At 41.5% G+C, this 19,443-nt stretch overlaps 1 protein-coding gene across 1 annotated transcript in view; it reads left to right on the forward strand.

The window, feature by feature from the left end:
* Positions 1 to 19,443, forward strand: part of LOC307065109 (phosphatidylinositol 3,4,5-trisphosphate 3-phosphatase TPTE2-like) — a gene marked incomplete at its 5' end in the record, with an annotated part of 44,351 nt that overhangs the window by 6,517 nt on the left and 18,391 nt on the right. The window contains 6 exons of the mRNA XM_079721909.1: positions 3,951 to 4,011; positions 4,783 to 4,864; positions 4,969 to 5,057; positions 10,063 to 10,124; positions 11,808 to 11,888; positions 15,197 to 15,302. Of these exons, the coding sequence (XP_079578035.1) occupies positions 3,951 to 4,011; positions 4,783 to 4,864; positions 4,969 to 5,057; positions 10,063 to 10,124; positions 11,808 to 11,888; positions 15,197 to 15,302 (481 nt within the window). The remainder of the gene's footprint in view (positions 1 to 3,950; positions 4,012 to 4,782; positions 4,865 to 4,968; positions 5,058 to 10,062; positions 10,125 to 11,807; positions 11,889 to 15,196; positions 15,303 to 19,443) is intronic.

Consider the following 19,443-nt stretch of genomic DNA (forward strand, 5'->3'; position numbering starts at 1 on the left):
TCTTATCTCTTATAGAAACAGAAAAATATAACATTTCCCCCTTAGAATAATACATGTATACTCATATATAATATATATTATACAGAATAATATATAATTACATGTATAAATTATAAATTCTATGTATATGTCTTATATAACATGTAAATATATTATTCCATTTATAAATCTATAATCTAAACTCATCTCATAGAAACAGAAAAATATAACATTTTCCCCTTTATAATAATATATTATATTTATATATAATATATTATGTTATATATAATTATCTAATGTATAAGTTATACAACTATATATTACATATCATATAATTATATAACAATAATATATACGTATGCATATATTATGACTATATTAACATCATAAATATATAATACTTAAGTATATAGATATGTAACTTATATAAATTCATAATTTATATATTATATAATTTATATTTTGTATGAATGATATGTAAATTACAATGTATATATCATTTATACAGTATATAAATCTGTTATATATATTATTTGTATATAATGTTATATATGTTATATTACTTTATTTTATATTATATGATATGTATTATGTTACATACATTATATCATATAACATATATCACTATAAAATATGTTACATGTAAATATACATATATTATTCTAAGGGAGCAAATTTTTAATTTTTCTTGTTTCTGTAAAAGATGAACATATATGGAATTTATATTTATAAATATAAATAATATAACTACCATGAAACCCTTTAATTCATATGGTAAATGTTGAAACTATGACCAAAATATGAACACTGCCAGAGCTGTTAGAAAAAGACTAGAAGCCTTTTCACATATGTATAATCTAAGCATCATACTCTCCAAAAAAAAAAAAAAGAATTGTAATTATTACCTTCCAGTTTGAAAACTTTAATCCTAAATTTAAAAAAAAATCTATACAGAAGCCACTGATTTAACCAGATCCTCCCCCGCCCCCCCAAAAAAGTGTTTAGTAAGCAGGACCCAGAAGAGCTGATATTCACAGCTCCTAGAAGAACAACTCTTTCAGGGTTTATCCCATGAAGTACTTTATTTTACAACCTCCTTCACGTGCAAAACTAAAGGTCCATTTGATTACACAGAAATTTCATACAGTGTAAAACTAGAACTGAGTGTGAAATACTGCATGTAAGTATTTCTAAATAGTCTTGTTCCATCGGTTCATCAGTGACTTCTGTGGCTTTATAGTCATTTTCTGTGGAGGATTCTGAGAGAATCTCTCCAGTTCTACTGGAATTGGAGCCCCCTAGTTCTTCTGTTTCATGGCAGTCGGAATCCTACTTGCAGGGCCTCTGTTTTCACTGTCTTCAGAATGTAAATCTGTCTCATCCTGAGACAGGTGAGATTCCTCTATTTGATTCTTTTCCATAGAATTCTCTTCATTTATAGTTAAGGCATCATCAGATTCTTTCTCTTGAATTTCTTTTTTCTGGAATCATTTCTGTTTTTTTTTTTTTTTTTTTTTTGCGATACATGGGCCTCTCACTGTTGTGGCCTCTCCCGTTGCGGAGCACAGGCTCCGGACGCGCAGGCTCAGCAGCCGTGGCTCACGGACCCAGCCGCTCCGCGGCATGTGGAATCTTCCCAGACCGGGGCACGAACCCGCGTCCCCTGCATCGGCAGGCGGACTCTCAACCACTGCGCCACCAGGGAAGCCCCATTTCTGTCGTTCAAGACACTCTTCCTCTTCATCCTCTTCTCTTTGTCTTTCTTCTTCGATGAAGCTGGTTCTTCTGTTTCTTCTGTCATAACTGAAGAAGTGTGACTAGAAGTTGTTTGGTCATCTCTGACTTCACCTTCTTTGTCAAACTTGAGTTTTTTAACCCCATGTCCCTCAGCTCCCAGACCATATTCATTTGGATGTTTATTTTCTATACGGCTCACTGAGGAGCTCCTGATCCAGATGTCAGAGTCACTGTGAATTTTGTCCTCATCATGCTGTAAGTTTGTAAAGCCTCTTTGCTCACTGTGCTCTGAGGCAAAAACCATTCCTCCCTTCCTCCCTCCCTTCTTTCCTTCCTTCCTTCCTTGTTCTCTCCCTTCCTCCCTCTCTCCCTCCCCACCCCATTCTCTCTCTTTTTTATTGTACAAGTTGCAGGAGTACAGCATTAAAATTCAACATCTGTATACACTACAAAGTGATCACCAGCACAAGTCTAGCTGCCGTCTGTCACCATACAGTTGACCCTGTACCTATTTCAGCCACACCCCAAACCCCTTCCCCTCTGGTAACCAGTAATCTGTTCTCTGTATCTGTGTTTGGTTTTGTTCGCTTTTGTTTGTTCATTTGTTTTATTTTTTTAGATTTCACATATGAGTGAAATTGTATGGTGTTTGTCTCTCTCTGCCTGACAATTTCACTTAGCATAATACTTTCAAGGTCCATCCATGTTGTTGCAAATGACAGGACTTCATTCTTTTATGGTTGAGTAGTATTCATTTGTGTGTGTGTGTTTGTGTGCGCGCGCATGCACGCGTATTTATCACATCTTTATTCATTCATCAGTGGACATTTGGGTTGTTTCCATATCTTGGCTGTTGTTAATAGTGCTGCATTGAATATAGGGGTGCATATATCTTTTGGAATTATAGTGTTTTTTTGTGTTCTTTGGCTAAATACCCAGAAGTGGAATAGCTGGGATCATATGGTATTTCTAGTCTTAATTTTGGGGGTAATCTCCATGCTGTTTTCCATAGTGGCTGCTCCAATTTACAGTCCCACCAACAGTGTTTGAGGGTTCCCTTTTCTCCACATCCTCTCCAACATTTGTTATTTCTTACCCTTTTGATAATACCCATTCTAATAAGCATGAAGTGATATCTTATTGTGGTTTCGATGTGCATTTTTGCCTAATGATTAGTGATGCTGAAGATTTTTTGTTGTGCCCATTGGCCCTCTGTATATCTTCTTTGGAAGTTTGTCTATTCAGGTCCTCTACCCATTTTTTAATTGGGTTGTTTTTTTGTTTTGAGGTTGTATAGTTCATATATTTTGGATATTAACCCCTTATTGGATATATAAATTGCAAATATTTTCACCCATTCACTGGGTTGCCTTTTCATTTTGATCATGGTTTTTATCACCGTGCAGAAGCTTTTTAGTTTGATGTAGTCCCATTTGTTGACATTGGCTTTTGTTTCCCTTGCCTTTGGAGTCAGATCCACAAAAACATCACTAAGAGCAATGTCAGTGAAATTACCAGCTATGTTTTCTTCTAGGAATTTTATGTTCTCACATCTTACATTCAAGTCTTTAATCCTTTTTGAGTTAATTTTTGTGTATGGAGTGACATAGTGGTATAGTTTCATTCTTTTGCATGTGGCTGTCCAGTTTTCCCAACACCATATATTAAAGAGACGATCCTTTCTGTATGTTCTTTGCTCCATTATCATAAATTAATTATCCGTATATGTGTGGGTTGTTTTCCGGGCCCTCAATTCTGTTCCATTGATCTATGTGTTTGTTTTTGTGCCAGTACCCTACTGTTCTGATGACTTCAGCTTTGTATCAATAGTATAGTTTAAAATCAGGGAGCATGATAACTCCGGCTTTGTTCTTCTTTCTGAAGATTGGCTATTCAGGATCTTTTGTGGTTCCATACAAATTTTAGAACAAATTACAATTTTCTTAAAGCTTGTTAACCACCTAACTTCCTTCTCTGGTAGCTTTAAACAATGTGTATTTAGAGTAGAGGCTAATCAGTGTAGTCATCCCAACTTTTGTGGGCTATGTGCAAACCATCAGTGGGTTAGATATGACTTGGAATGTATGTACCTTTTTATTCCCTGAGTCTCCCCTGAAAGGTGCTAAGTGACGGACCAGTGAATAAAAGGGTGATACTCATTTTAGGTTAGTCCTAGGAAAAGGCTTATGTTGGTGCCGTGTGGAATATGTAAGGTATGTGTCCATCTTTTTTAGGAAGTTGTACGGTTCCTGGATACCAAGCATCAAAACCACTACCGAGTCTACAATCTCTGCAGTATGTACATGGCTCGATATTTTGCTACTCTAGATAGAAAACAGGTCACTCACTGCATGGAAGAAGTTGATTTAGTTTTTACATTTCATTTAATCATAGGTATTTAGTGGTGGTGGGAAGTGAGTTTTAAAAAGCCTCCATCTTGTGCTGGCTCTGTTTGGTAGGAAAAGAAAGTGCAACAGCACACAGTGCCCTGTGAGGTAGGCAGGAGACTGGGGGCAGAGCCATTTTAGGAGAGTCAGGTCTAGTGGTAGTAGGTTTTGGAAGATATTTGTTTTTTTCCTGCCAGCTTGTGTTTTGAAGGCAATTCAACAAATGCACACTGTAACCCACTAGGAATGAGGTGTGAGGAGACCAGGGTCCTGCATGGGAAAAACCCCCCAAGCCCTATAGCAAACAAATTATAGCCCAGCTGACCCTCTTCCTGTATATTAAGTGGACATTTTCAGGAGGCAAGTATTTTGGCTGGCCGCGTTGGCTTCTGCTCTGTGTAACCTTCTGATAATGCAGTGAGTAGCCTGCTAGAAAAGTACAAGTAAGGCCTATTAAACCCAAATAATTTGGGCTTATGTTACTCAAGATGGACAAAACACTACTCTACTTTTATTTTTGAGACCCTTACGTTTCTTTTAGAGCAGCAGGAGCCAGACAGAAAGCTCCTTTTAAAGGTAGAGGAGGAATTTCTAATAGAAAAGTATAACTTATTTACACCTTGACCATTTACTGTGTTTATTAGGGTTAGAGATATGACCCGTGCATCATTTATTTCAGGTGAAAGAGCTTACGATGCTAAGTACTTCCATGATAGGGTCTGTCGATACATGATTGACGATCACAATGTCCCCTCTTTGAGGTAAGTTTGATGCCAAGCTGGCTGTCAGAAGAGGGCTAAATACACAGGGCTTGATTTTTTGGGAAGTCTTTTCATTCAACTAAAAATCTTTCACTTTGAATCAGTGAGATGGTGGCGTTCTCCAAGGACGTAAAAGAGTGGATGGCTCAAGATGAGGAAAACATCGCAGTGATTCACTGTAAGGGGGGCAAAGGTAAAAAACGTTTTTCTTTTTCTTTCTCTTTTTCTAAAGAAATTTGAAAAAGATATTAAAGTAAACCCACAAGATACGTTCTGCTATTAACCGGTATTAATCATTGTTAACGTTTTTTAATATTAGCGTGAAGACTAAAGGAAGGGAAGGAAAGAGGGAGGAAGGGGGGAGGAAAGGAAGAAAGAGTAAAGAAGAGAAGAAAGTAGGGAGAGAGGAACTGAGGAAGGTTACGTGTGTTTTCCCTTGTTTATTGACTCTTTGGGTTTCTTCATTTTTTTTTTTTTGCGGTATGCGGGCCTCTCGCTGTTGTGGCCTCTCCCGTTGCGGAGCACAGGCTCCGGACGCGCAGGCTCAGCGGCCATGGCTCACGGGCCCAGCCGCTCTGCGGCATGTGGGATCTTCCCAGACCGGGGCACGAACCCGTGTCCCCTGCATCCGCAGGCGGACTCTCAACCACTGCGCCACCAGGGAAGCCCCCTTCATTTTTGATTTGCCAAAATACAAACACTGTTTAACTTTCGAAACCATCAGAGCACTTTTCATTTTATTTAAGGTTGTTCTTAAACTTTGTGAGGACCTTTTAAAGTTAAGAGTGTCAACAGCAATGCCATTTGAAAGACCCAAAATTAGACTGCAGTTTTTACAGTGTAATGATACATAGAAGTTGATTTTGGTGGGGGGAAAATGGGGGTGATTGGAAAGCCAGTTGTCAATTCAACGAATTTAGCTTGAGTCAGGTTTTCTCTCATTCAGATTTAGGCTTTTAATAATCATCTAGGCATATTTCACAATGTTTGACAAATAAGGAATTATGGTTTTGTTGGGCTGTGAAACAGTTTTTTATATTAAATTCCAGGAAAACACACTTTAAAACTGCCTTCTGTGATTGAGTAGAATAAAGTTTGAGTCTTATTTGAAAAGTCGTTTCAAGCTCATGAGTTAGTAGGCAAGTTCCATCTTTAGTTCCACAGGTCAAAATATTCTGTATGTATGGCCATTTACAATATTGTGCCTAAATGAAGAATACAGAGGTTGAACCACGTGGAACTGCCTTTCTTTGGACCATCTTTTACTCTAAAAAAAGGCCATTTAATATGGCTCAACCAAAATATTATAATCTAAGAGTTGGCTTTAGTTTTCTTTTAATCAGGTTAATTCCTTGCTTAAAGGAGGACCTTCATTTCAAATTTAATTTTTTTTTTCTGAGAGCAGACTTCCATTATTCTGTGTTCATGTGTGTTTCATTGCTTTTCCTTTAGGATTGTTTGGAAGGCTAGTGTTCAGTTGGTCTGTACCAGAGCAGCTCCCTTTTTCAAGTTTTCATTCATCTTGGTTTTGCTTCTTTTTGTTGGTTGATGTCTGCACATTACCAGTGATATCATGATAGCCCAAATATTTTGTTATTGATTTTATAGGACTTCTTTAAATAATCTGGGTGCTAATTTTTTGTTAGCAGTTTATATTGCAAATATCTTCTTCCACTGTGTTGTCTTTTAAATTTGATTATGATTTATTTTGTCATATAGAAGTTTTTAATTTTTAATGTAGTGAAGTTTATCATTGTTCTGTGTGTGCGTGGTTCGTGCATTTTGGTCATGTTTAAGAAATCCACCCATACACTGAGGTGGTGAAGATATTCTCCTTATAAAATAGTAAAGTTTTGCTTTGTACATTTAGGTCTTTAATTGGAATTTGGGGAGGGAGATTTTTTTTCCATACGGATAGACAATTCTCCTAAAACCATCTATTACATGCTCATGTAGTCCCCATCAACTTGTAGTCCCTTCTCAGTCATATACCAAGTTTCCATTCGCATTTCGGACTGTCTGTGAATTTTCTATACCACGCTCTTGTAATTTTTATAGCTTTATAATATATCTTGATAAAGACAGAAATCTCTTGACTCTTTGTATATTTAATTTTAGAATTATTTGATCAAGTTCTACGTGAAAATATATTTGGGATTTTGATTGGAACTGCATTGAATCTATAGATGAATTCAGAAGCATGGAGAACTTTGCAATATTGAGCTGTACATGAATGGTTTTCTATTTATTTGAATCATCTGATCTTTTAATAATATTTTATACTTCTCTTCATGATGGTCTTGTATATCTTTTGTTAAATTCATCCCAAGACACATTGCTACTGCAAAAGGAAGCTTTTTTCTATTATATTTGGATTGGTTCCAATTTTTACTATTATAATGCTGCTATGAAATACATTTTTCTTGTTGCACATGTGCCCACATTTCTGTTGAGTGTAGACCTTGGACTAAAATTGTTTTGTCTTAGGATAATGAATCTCAAACTTTCATAAATGATGTCATCTGTTTTCCAAAACAGTTGACAATTTACACTCCACTGGCATTGCATGAAAGTTCCAAGTATTCCACATCCTTAAGCAACACTTGGATTTCTCAGTCATTTTATTTTTAGCTGTTGGGTGGGTGTGTAGTTGTATCTCATTATGGCTTTCATTTGCATTTCTGTGGTTACTAATAAGATTGAGAACGTTTCCATAGGTTTATTATGATATCCTTGGATATTCTTTTTTGTGAAGTATCTGTTTAATTTCCTTGTCTATTTTTCTCCTGGATTGTTTGCTTTTTTCCAATTGACTTGTAGGAATTCATTATATATTCTCCATTTCAACTCTGTGGTTTGTTATATGTATTATACAGTATTCCAAGATACCTTTTCTGCTGTGTGATTTGCCATTTCTCTCTGAGTATCTTTTGGTTAACAGCACTTCTTTTCTAACATAGTCAGTGTACATTGTTCTTTGTCTTCTTAAGGTTAGTGTTGTGTGTCCTAATGAAGAAATCTTTCCCTGAGTTTAAAAAGACATAGTACTGTATTATCTTATATAAGTTTTATTTCGTTTGGAATTGATTTATGTGTGTGGTGTGAGGAAGGGGTCAAGTTTTATCATTTTCCATATGGCTGTCTAATTGTTTCAGCACACTGATTTCATTTCCTTGCCGTTCTGCAGGACATGGGTCTGTTTCTGAACTTTCTAATCTGTTCATTGCTTTTTCATCTACCTGTGTGCTAGTAGTTGTATTGCATTGTGGTCAGAGAACATATGCATTTTTTAAATTCTTTGAGACTTATTTAGACTTGCTTTATCGCCCAGCATTTGGTCAATTTTATCAAATGTTTTCTGTGCACTTGAAAATAAAGTGTATTATGCATTGTCCTGAACAGTGTTCTCTATGTGCCCATTAGGTTGTTTGTTAATTGTTTTATTCAAATCTTCTATATCCTTACTGATATTTTATTTTGGTTTGCTTGAATTCTTTGCAGCATAATTCCTTCCTCCCACCCCCGCCATTTGCTTGGAAGTCATATACTCTTTTTATATTCCTTAGGAATTTCTCTAAAGGTTTCAACCAACATCCCTTATTTAGCTATCAGTTTTTGCTTTTTTCGTAGTGTTGACCTTGTATCTTCCTGAACTCGTTCATTAGTTTTAGGGGTTAGCCTATAGATTTACTTGGACTTTTCTAGTCTGCAAATAATGAGAGTTTGTTTCTTCTGTTTTGATCCCTATACATTTTTTCTTACAATACTGGCTAAGCCATGTAGTAAATAGAAGCAGTGAATAGTAGACATTTTGTTTAGTTCCTGGCTTTAAGAGGAATGTTATCATCATCTCATCATTAATATGATATACCTGGTAGGTATTTTGGTAGATTCCTTTCATCATAGTTAAAAACTTAAAACCTTTGTCCAATAGCAAAAGTTTAGTGAATGAATATATGTTTATGTTTTAAGTTAAAATACTGAAGACAGGTGTAAATCATTTTAATGATTCCTTGCATACCTGACTTGACTGGATGAGAGGGCATCTACTTTGTCTGTGGTTGTGCTTATCCATAGCCACTGGGACATGAATCTGCAAGTTTTTTTTCAAATGGGAATATATAAGGGCTGTAAGACTCAGAGATGTCCTCCAGAATTGAAATGTTAACCATCCATGCTAGAGAGCTAGAGAGCTAGATTGTTAATGGTCAGTAGCCTCCTTTAGCAAGAAGCTTTTACTTATCAGAGCACAGGGTGGTACAAAGTCCTCTTTGGAAGTACTTGGCTTAGAATATTGTTTTTCCAACTATGGGTTGCAAAATAAATTTAGTGGTTCATGTTTTTAAAAGGATAGAATAGAAAATAGAGTGCATCTTAAGGTAGAAGGATAAGTTTGGAATTACATAAAATAAAGTTCAGCATATACTGGCTAAGACAAAAGCTACAGATCATTGTAGAAGAACAGATGCAATGTACTTTTTAACTCACATTTTGTATGGCAGGACAAAAATATAAATTGGAAAAAAACCATGAGACTTTGAGGATAAAATGACATGAAATCAAGGATTTGCTTTAACATGCTGGTGGGGGGGCTGGGGTGCGTGTAGAGAGGGGGAGGGAAAGAAGGATGAGGGAAGAAAAGGAAGAAACAAGTCTAACAATCAATCTGATAATTATCGAATCTTGGAACAGGTATATGGGGGCTCATTATTCTGTTCTTTCTACTTTAAGAGGTCTTGTAGCACACAAAACACTGTAACTAAAATGGAAGGGATAATAGGTATGGTAAATGCTCCGTGGTGTTTTGGGTTCTGTCCATGTTTGATCTTTTATAGTTTCTTTTATTTACATTAGTAGGAAAACAGGGTGTGTAATTAGCTCTTAACTGGTAGGTATCTCTTTAGCTTTAGAGTCCTGGAGCAGAGCTCATTGCCTCTGCCTGTTACTGCAGCCTCCAGGGGTCAAGACTCAGAACAACATACACGTGCACATCCATGCACACAACTAGCACAGAACTCCAGGTAGAGGCTCAGAGCAAGCAGTGTAAGGGCTTTGTGTATCTCTGAATTGAAATATTTTGAGCCAGCACTTTCAGAGTGGAAGAAAATCAATCCAAAATGAACTCTAAATACTTGTGAGCGTAGTTTTATAGCAAGTACTGCCATGAGCAATGGTTCATGAACTAACTTCTTTTCTAGGAAGAACTGGAACTATGGTCTGTGCCTACCTTCTTGCCAGTGAAATATTTGCAACCGCAGAGGTATGAAAGATGCTCCTACCAATGCTGTCTTAGGCTGATTGAATCTGCTAGCTCTGAAACCTCATTGGTGGGATGGTAACATGATTCCTGAGTCATGGTACTTAATGGAGTTGTAATTGGAGAGGTGATTATTAGAAAGCCTGGTTTGGATACTTTCTGGTTTAACTGGCACTAGTTAGTAACTGACCTCAGGGCCTCTTTGGGACGGGATGGAGGGTGAGGTCAGTGAGACGCTCACCTTGGACACAAAATTTAAGGGAATGCCAAAAATCTCAGTAATTAAGTTAAATAATATTCCAGTGCAGCATTGAAAAAAATCTAAGTTAATGCCAAAAAATCCATCGTGGATACAATATGAATATTTTAAATAAAGACAGGACACAGCAGAGTCCAGATTAATGTGAAATGAGTGAGGTCAAGTTGTGAAAGTGCAAAAAAACCCTCAGCAATACAGAAGCTTGACTTGCCTCCCCCAGACCCAGAACTGCTCTGACATAATCCCACCAGCTCCAGGCCTTCCTCCTTTCTCACGAGAATAAGAAGAAGATGGGTTAGGGAAATTTTCTAAAGGACCTTGAACATCCTTGCAAGTGCTAGGGAGGTAAAAGGCATCGTTTTCCAACTCAGAACAAAGTCTCCCCTGGGTGTTATATCTTTGCACAGTCAACATCTGTGGGACCTGTGCCCTCTGGAAATTCCTGAGAAGACTGGATGGGCTGTTGCTATGTCTTGCAGCAGGGTTCCCACTCTGTTTCTGCCACGATCTCGCTGAAAAGTCACCTCTTAGAGGGCACGCTTTCAGCCGTTCTGCTTCTCTCTCAGCCTGCAGCCCAGATAAGAGACGCTGGGGGTTCTGATCTGGGCCCAGCACCCTGATTCCACTGCCTTCTTTATTTCAAATTTGAGACACACAGGTTAGGAAAATGGATGCTCTAGGACAGTGTTTTTCACACTATGGATCAGTTTATCAGTGAGTTGTGAAATCAACTTATTGGGTTGTCACTTGCATTTTTTAAATAAAATGGAATCGATTAGGAAATATCAAAAGGTAAGTATTGTTTGTGAAACTTGTTTCAGTTCTGTGTGTGTGAGAGAGAGAGAGTGCGTGTGTATGTGTGTGTGTGTATCTCCCAGGTTTATGAATGTGGATTGTAGCTTTAAAAATAAAAAGTTTGAGGGACCTCTCTGGAGGTCCAGTGGTCAGGACTGCACGCTTTCACTGCCGAGGGTTGAGTCCCTGGTCAGGGAACTAAGATCCCGTAAGTTGTGTGGCGTGGCCAAAATCAGTAAATATATAAAGTTTGCAGGCTGTTGGTCTGGAGCCCTAGACAGAGCCAGAGGCCAGTGCTCAGGCCTTTGCTGTCTCTGACAGGCTGCATGCATCTCCATGGCAGGTCACTTGGTTTTCTTTTGGTCCTAATCTTCTCCATTTGTAAAATAGAAAGACAGCAAGAAGGACCAGATTATCTCCAAAGTCTTCCAGCTCTAAAGTTGCCCGTCTTTATGCATCTTTGAATGAGAGTAGGCCTTGATGTGGCTTTGTTAATTCTGTTATTTCGGGTATAGCCTCTGCCCAAAGACCGCTGACTTAAGGAAATCATGTGGCCTTAGAAACTTCAAAATGCCTTATACAGGAAAGGGACGTGCAGATGACCCATGCTTGGACTGTCCCCTTTTATATAGGACAGCCTTAATTATTTTGGAGAACGACGAACGGATAAATCCATCAGCAGTAAACATCAGGGAGTAGAAACTCCTTCTCAGGTAAGTGTTCTTTCTTTAAAAGGGGTCACTCTGGGTAATTAGGTTAAGATTGGCATCTATTACCTGGTTTCATTTTAGACTCTCTTCCTTGGGTGATTCCTTAGGTGATCTCCCCTTGGGTGGTCTTCTCCTTGGGTGCCCCGTGACAGGCCTTGATCCCTTCCATAGGCCAGGAGCCCTGCCTCAGGTGTTGCTTGGCTTTGCAAGCACTGAGTTCTCCCCAGAGCACCCTGCTTTCCATTTTAATTGGTTATTGTTTGAAGAGTTCAGGAGTTGATTCCCTTCCCAAGGTAGGAAGGTCCGATTCCTAAGGTTTCAGACCCCTGAAGATGATCTGAAGTCACTAGCCTTTTATTTCCATGTAAAGAGGAACTGAGTCTTTCACAAACCCCTATTAGGGCAATTCAGCCCTTGTAGAACATTGTGTGTGTGTGTGTGTGTGTGTGTGTGTGTGCGCGCACGCATGGGCGTGCACATGTGTAAGGAGAGACAGACAGTGACAGAAAAAGACAGAGACAGAGTCGGTGGGAGGGGGGCTGCACTTCAAAAGAGAAAGGAAAGGGAAAAGTAACATTTTTCAAAAACCTATTTTATACTAGACACTATTGTACTTTTACATATATTGTCTCATTTAATACTCAGACAACCCATGTGACTCATATGTTATTTTTTTTTCCCCTTTGAAAACATTTTATCCTGGACTTTTTCATAAAAAGTCAAGACAGTCATACAATAAACCCCCTTCTATTCATCACACTGCTTCAGCAATCATTTCGTCATGTGGCCAACCATTCATTCCCTCCCCACTCTACACAAACACACACACACACACACACACTTCATTTTCACACTAAACTTGGATTATTTTGAAGGAAATCCCAGACATCAGATCATCTTATCCCCTAAGCATTTTAATATGACATCTAACATAAAGACTCTAAAAAAAAAAAAACCCCTTAAAACCATTGACATATCTAACAATAGTATACCTTAATAGTATCAAATGTCTAGTCCTCGTTTAAATTTCCATAATTATCTTAAAATCTTTTTAAAACTTAGTTTGTTTCAGTCAGGATCCAAACAAGGGCACACGTTTCATTTGGTTGCTATGTCTCCTTAAGTCTCTTTTACTTGATAGGTTTCCCACCTCTCTTTTTTTTTCTTCCTTGTAAATTGTTTATTGCAGAAACCAGGCCATTTATCCTATAGAGTTTACAACATTCTAGACTTTGTTGAATCCTGCTAAGGGTTTTGCATTCATTATCTAATATAATATTCTGAATAACGCAATGAGTGGGCACCATTATGATTCCCATGTTATAGACTGGGAAATCGAGGTTCAGGGAAACTAACTGTTTGAACTAAGAACTCAAATGCAGATCTTTCAGACTCCAAAGCCCATTACTTCCCATCCTGTGCACAGCTTCTCATTCGGATTGCCTTTTGTATACGGCCCCTCAAACCCAAGTGAGAGATGGTTGGGAATTCTTAAGTAAATGTGGATGTGGCCATGAAGGAGAGTTTTCTTTGAGTGAAGTGATGAAAGCTGATACCCTTGGCTTAGTTAGCAGAACACTGTAACTGCTGGCTCTAGACATTTCATTTGGGATCAAAGAACTCAGCCTTATCCATTCATACTTTTCTGCCAAACTCAAGCAACACAAGAAAGTAAAAAAGATAGCCATAGGCTATAAGTAATACATCAACTTATTGAAGCCCAGCTCGAATCATGCCATTTCACGCTCAAAATCCGTAATGGCTTCTGACTGCCAATGGCAACAAATATGTTTTAACCTGGCACTGCCAACCTAGATAGGATTTTTCCAACCGCTTCTCCCACTATGTGCATTCACACGCTCTAAGGCGTTTGGATTGTTTGCCGTTTCCCAGCCTGTTTATACTTTACACCCATGTTCTCACAAGGGCCCCTTGTCCTGGAGTCCCTTTGCCCTCCCAGCCTGAAGTAGTCTCCTGCTTTTTCAGGAGTTCTTATAGCCCTTTGTGTTCCTTTTAGGGACTAAGTTGCTTTACGTTATTTTCCAGCTATTCGAAGTTGTGTCTTCTCTACCCTTTTTGCACGCCCACGTCTTGCCCATCTTTCCACCCTGGCAGCCCGAAGTGCCTCATATAGTATCTCCTTTGTCTGTAGTGAGTGCTTACTAAGTGTATGTTGGTTTTATTAACTTCTGCTACGTGCGCCTGTTGTTTGGGGCTGTAGGGGAAAGAAGCGTGAGAGCTAAAGCAGCTACAGGGCCACGGCAGGTTACAAGCCTTTAGTGGAAGGTCAAGAATCTGGTGGCAGGAGCCAAGGGGACGTTAGATGTAGCTCCTTCAGGCACATCTTCCCTTCCCCATTTCCTCTGCAGTCACGTGCAGGGTCTCTAACTTACTCCAGGACTGGCACACCCTAGCCTGCAGCTGAGTCTCTTCTGATTCACTGGGCTAGCCGTGCAGGGGCCCGGCCTCAGGCTTGAGGGCTGTGTTGGCGAGGCCCCAGGACAGAGTTCCCTGCGTGTGCGGCAGTAATTCTCAGACACCATCCCCTCCTGACCCTGCAGCGTGGCCATTCAATGCACTACATACATTTCATCCACCCCTGAGTTAAGAGCTTGACTGGTCCTTTCCAATGCAGAGGATGGTGGTTAATTTTATTAACACTTCCCAATGGGTGGGGAAGAGTCTATATGAACTTTTCAGTCCGGTTGATTCTGTACCAGAACTCTTCTTAACCTCTAGAAGAAAGGAGAGCCCTTGTGAACAGCTTGCCATAGGAGACGGACTAGGCTAAGAGAATCCCCAGGCTTCCTTGCAAACATGGAATTGGGGGAATGGGACGTGGAGAGATGCTCACTGGCTGGGACTAGAGAAGGATGTGAATGTGCTGCTGGCCCATGGAGCTCTCCCCCGAGCTCTTATGTCTTCCCTTCTCTCATGCCGAGGAGGCTACTGCTCCCCAAAGCACAAACCTTTCTTTAACTCAGCCACAATGAAGCTTCTACCCCAGACCGACCTCTCCCACATTTGCAGTTAATGGCATCTTGCTGTCATGTGGTTCTAGCTGTTTTGTTGGTTCTGCTTAGTTGCTCTCTCAGTCCCAGCAGCCTCTAAGCCACACCTGGCTCCTTTCTTGTTCCTTGCCTGTTGCTCTTCATTCAGTATTTGTTTTCTAAGGTAGATATTTAGTCATGAGGCAACAAATGCCTAGTTACATAATGGCACCCAATCAATGTTTCCTTCATCAATTATTTTCCTTAAACAAATCAGGACTTTTTACCTTCACTTAAATCGAGACTTCTTTTGTATTGCAGAACAGATTTGTTGGATATTTTGCAATGGTGAAAAATACCTACAAGTTGACTCTTCCTCCAGTGAAGAAACTCACGATGAAAACAATCATTATTTATTCAATTCGTGGTAAGTGCTTTATGTATAATTGGAGACTTGGCAGGAGGGCCAATGTTCTTGCTATTCGGGAGGGTTTTCTCATGGTTATGTGCAGAGACAACCCCAACGCATAGCTGTCTTTTTGTGTAGCCTCCGGTACAAACCCCTCCCCCTGGAATTGCCCATCAGCCCAGCGCTGCTGTGGCCACGTTACCACTGCTTAGGTGTCCTCTCCTTTCCCTTCCCATCACCAATCTGGGGGGCTCCATCCCCCCTTCCCTTTCTCCTGTTCTCATTGCTGCTCTGGCCTCAGCCCAGGGTGTCCTTTTCAGAGTAGAACCTCCGAGATCAAAGGGAGGGAAGGTCCCCTGAGACCCGGAGACCACTTCTTTCTCACGCCCGGCTCTGGTTCAGGGTTTGTCTTGGGAGATGCATCCCTGTATCATTTTCTCTCCTACTCCTCTCAGAAACCTTCTTTTTCTCTTGTCTCCTGATCTCTCCCTTTCCCCGCCCTCTTCCCCCATCGTCCCCTCTCCCCCAGCAACCCCATCAGGATGTCTTAAATACCCGAACAGCAAATGAATGTTGTTGCCACAAATTCTTTTGCAAATAACTGCTGAGAACCGCTTTGGGCCAGGCCCCCTGCTCGTGTTTCTTTGCCCTTCAGGAGCCCCTGCGTGTAAGCAGAGGAGAGGAAGGTACACAGATGAAGAGCTGACCACAGTGTTGGACAGCTTCCTAGGAGAACAGCACTTAGGTCTTCCCTACCTGAACCTACAGGAACACAAAAAAGGGTTGGGAGAAACCTGGCCTCTGCGGGGGGGCTCTCTCAGCCCCCTAGCTGTGACCAGTTCTTACCTAGAGTAAAAGTCCTATAAACTTCAAAAGAGCTGACGATGCCTGCTTCGGGAGTGTAAGGAGGAAGAGGGGACCTGCCGTCACCCCGAGAGGCAGAGATATTGGTCAGATCGTCCACCTCTGGCACTTGAAAGAAAAGGAAGGGAGAGGGATGGGCCTCAAGGCCATGTCTCTATTTCTCTGTCACCCGCCTAGCTTCCCTGTACAGCTCACCCTCAGGGAGGTGGAAACAGGGACCCCTCAGTGTGGAGGGGATGGGGCCTCACTCAGTGCCAGAGGCGCAGCAGGAGGTGATGCTCCTGATTCCCTAAAGCAACAGCCAGCTTGTGGAGCGCGAGGCGCGGTGCTGAGTGCCGGGCCTGTCCTGGGCCTGGCTGCGGGGCGAGGGCGCTGGCGTCCACCCGGACAGCCTGTTGCTTTTAGCCCTCTGAGGAGTCCCGCAAAGTAAGATCTAGACATGTATTTTTTAACGCTTCGTCCAATTATTCAGGAATAAGAGAACCCTTTAGAATATATGTAAAAACTGCATAGTCAAAAAAAAGTACAGTTGTTAGTTAAAATATAAAATGCTTTTTTCCAAATTATTTACATATTTCTCCCTTCTTCTCCAAATGCCCGCATCGCCGCCACTTCTTGGCAGGGGTGAGGAATTGTGAGAGTTACCACGAGCAGATTGCATGGGTTTCTGGCTTCCGGAAAGAAACTTCAGCCCAGCAGCGTGGTTTCTGTGGGAAATTTTGGTGTAGATTTCCAAACAAGCGTCGTGCAGGCAGACCCTGGAAACACAGCCTGTTCCAGCAGGAGGCTGCCTGTGTGTGTAAAGGAGCAACTGTGCGAAGGCTTTGTGGGCTGCAGAGTGCTCTAGGAGGTCCGTTCTGACTGTGACGTGTGTGTGTCACGTATGAGGGACAGGGTTGGAGTGGAGCCTCGCTCAGAACACCATCTGCCTTCGGACGTCCCCAGGGTAGAGCCAGGCTTGTCCGGCAGCTGGTGGGTGGGAAGGGACAGCAGTGCCTGGCTCCCCATCGTTTCCTGCAGAAAGTGCAGTGTGAGAGGCCACCCAGGTGGCTGGTGGAGCAGCGTCCTCCTCTAGGTAATTGAAACTCAGCTCTAAAACCAAGTTGGTGGCGTGAGAGCCTGTTTTGTACCTGAGTGTATCCTCTCCCTCAGGGTCCTCTTGGTTAACAGTGGGAATCCAGGCATCCCTCGTTTTATTGCTCTTTGCTTTATTGCGCTTCGCAGACGTTGCACTTGTTCAAAAAAATGAAAGGTTTGTGACAATTCTGAGTTGTCAGATGATGGTGAGCAGTTTTTTTTTTTTTTTTTTTTTTTTTTAGCAATGTGGCAATCAAGTTTTTTTTATTTAATGGTTTGTGTTAGAATTTTATGTATTTATTTATTGGCTGCATTGGGTCTTTGTGGCTGCTCGCGGGCCTTCTGTAGTTGCTACTCTTCGTTGCGGTACACGGGCTACTCGTTGCGGTGGCTTCTCTTGTTGTGGAGCACGGGCTCTAGGTGCGCGGGCTCAGTAGTTGTGGCTCGTGGGCTTAGTTGCTCTGCGGCACGTGGGATCTTCCTGGGCCAGGGTCGAACCCGTGTCGCCTGCATTGGCGGCGGATTCTTAACCACTGCGCCACCAGGGAAGTCCTGATCAAGTATTTTTTAATGAAGTTATGTACATTTTTTTAGACATAATGCCATTGCACACTAAATAGACTGCAGTCTAGTGTAAACATAACTTTTTGTATGCACTGGGAAAGCAAAAAAGTTTGTGTGACTCGCTTTGTTGGGATATTCGCTGTATTGCAGTGGTCTGGAACCGAACACACAGTATCTCCGAGGTAACCCTATAACAGTATCTATACAACCCTCTGTGAGTATTAAACTATTCCAAACGGACAAAAAGGCATTTAGTCTGATGGAGTTTCGATGCATTTCTCTAACGTGAACAATGAAAATAGGAATAGTTTCTCAAACTTCTAAGCTTAAAAATGGTTTTAATAAGTTCTAGCATTTCATATATTGTCCCAGTCTGATATCATATCCGAAGACTGTGAGTTCTATCTTCATTTTTGAATTTTACTTCACCTCTGTGGAGATACTGTTTAGTTAAAACTGTAAAGTGCAGATCTAGAGAACAGAGGAACTAACACAAATTTATAAGTACTGTAGGTGAAAACTGGTGGAGAATTTTATGGGTTTGGTTTCCTCATCTCAGGCTAACATAAAATAGAGGATTTTAAAAGTCGAATTTGAGATCCTCATAGAGGCTTCCGGACAGAAAGTTGTGCCCTTTGCAGCTGTTCTTACGGTGTGGGCCTCGGCTGGCAGAGCCCACTTAAGAAGGCCTGCCTGGTCCGCCAAAATTCTTGCTGCACCCACGTAAATAAGCAGGCCACAGCCAATGACAGCAGCCTTCTTTTGGAAGAAGAATTATCCCCTTTGAGGGAGATCAAGGTGGCGGAGTAGAAGGACGCTGAGCTTACCTCCCCCCATGAACACATCAAAAATACAACTACCTGTGGAGCTACCTGGAGGCTGGCAGAAAGGCCCTTCTACGGCCCAAGCTTTAAAGAAAAATCCGCATGGAGTCTGGTAGGAAGGGAGGAGAAGTGATCTGGTCGACACCTGCACCCTTGGTGGGGCACCCAGACGTGGAGGGGGGTGTCATGGGCTTGGGGAGCCTCCCTGGGGAGCAAGGGGTTTGAGCCACACATTTGGCATTCCAGCCCTGGGGTCTGACACCAGGAGGATGAGTCCCCTTAGCTGTTTTGAAAGCCAGTGGGGCTCAGCGGAGGCTGTACACCACTGAGCCCTCACTCAGAGAGTGAGTGGTTGCTTATACCCCCATCCTGGCAGACGCAGCAGCCTGAACACTCTGACCAGGGAGAAAGCAGCCTTGGCCAGTGCTCGGTCACTGCCCACATTTAGGAGTGAAACTACTCCAGGCCAGGGACTGACACCGCCAGCGGGAAGGAAACCAGCTCAGCAGTGAGGCACCAACCCCTCCGGCCCTGACCCAGCCTCTAACCAAGGGTGCTCAGTGGGGAAAATGTAAAACCAGCACAGAAGTGCAGCCCCAAACCCTTGAGCCCCTGCTGCATCCCAAACCAAGGTGGAGACGGCCGTGTGTCACACACAGGGTCGCACCTGGCTCCGGCTCTAGCCCCTCCATCTCCAGCCCCGCTTCCCACCAAGGTGCTGGCTGCCACCGCACCCCAGGGGCAGATGGGACCTGTGCTCACTTCTCCCACCAAAGCCACTGAGCATACGCAGACTACATAGTCCTGCACAAGGGCACGCCTTCAAGACT

The sequence above is a fragment of the Hyperoodon ampullatus genome (genome assembly GCF_949752795.1).
Source record: "Hyperoodon ampullatus genome assembly, chromosome: 16".
Taxonomy (NCBI): Eukaryota; Metazoa; Chordata; class Mammalia; order Artiodactyla; family Ziphiidae; genus Hyperoodon; species Hyperoodon ampullatus.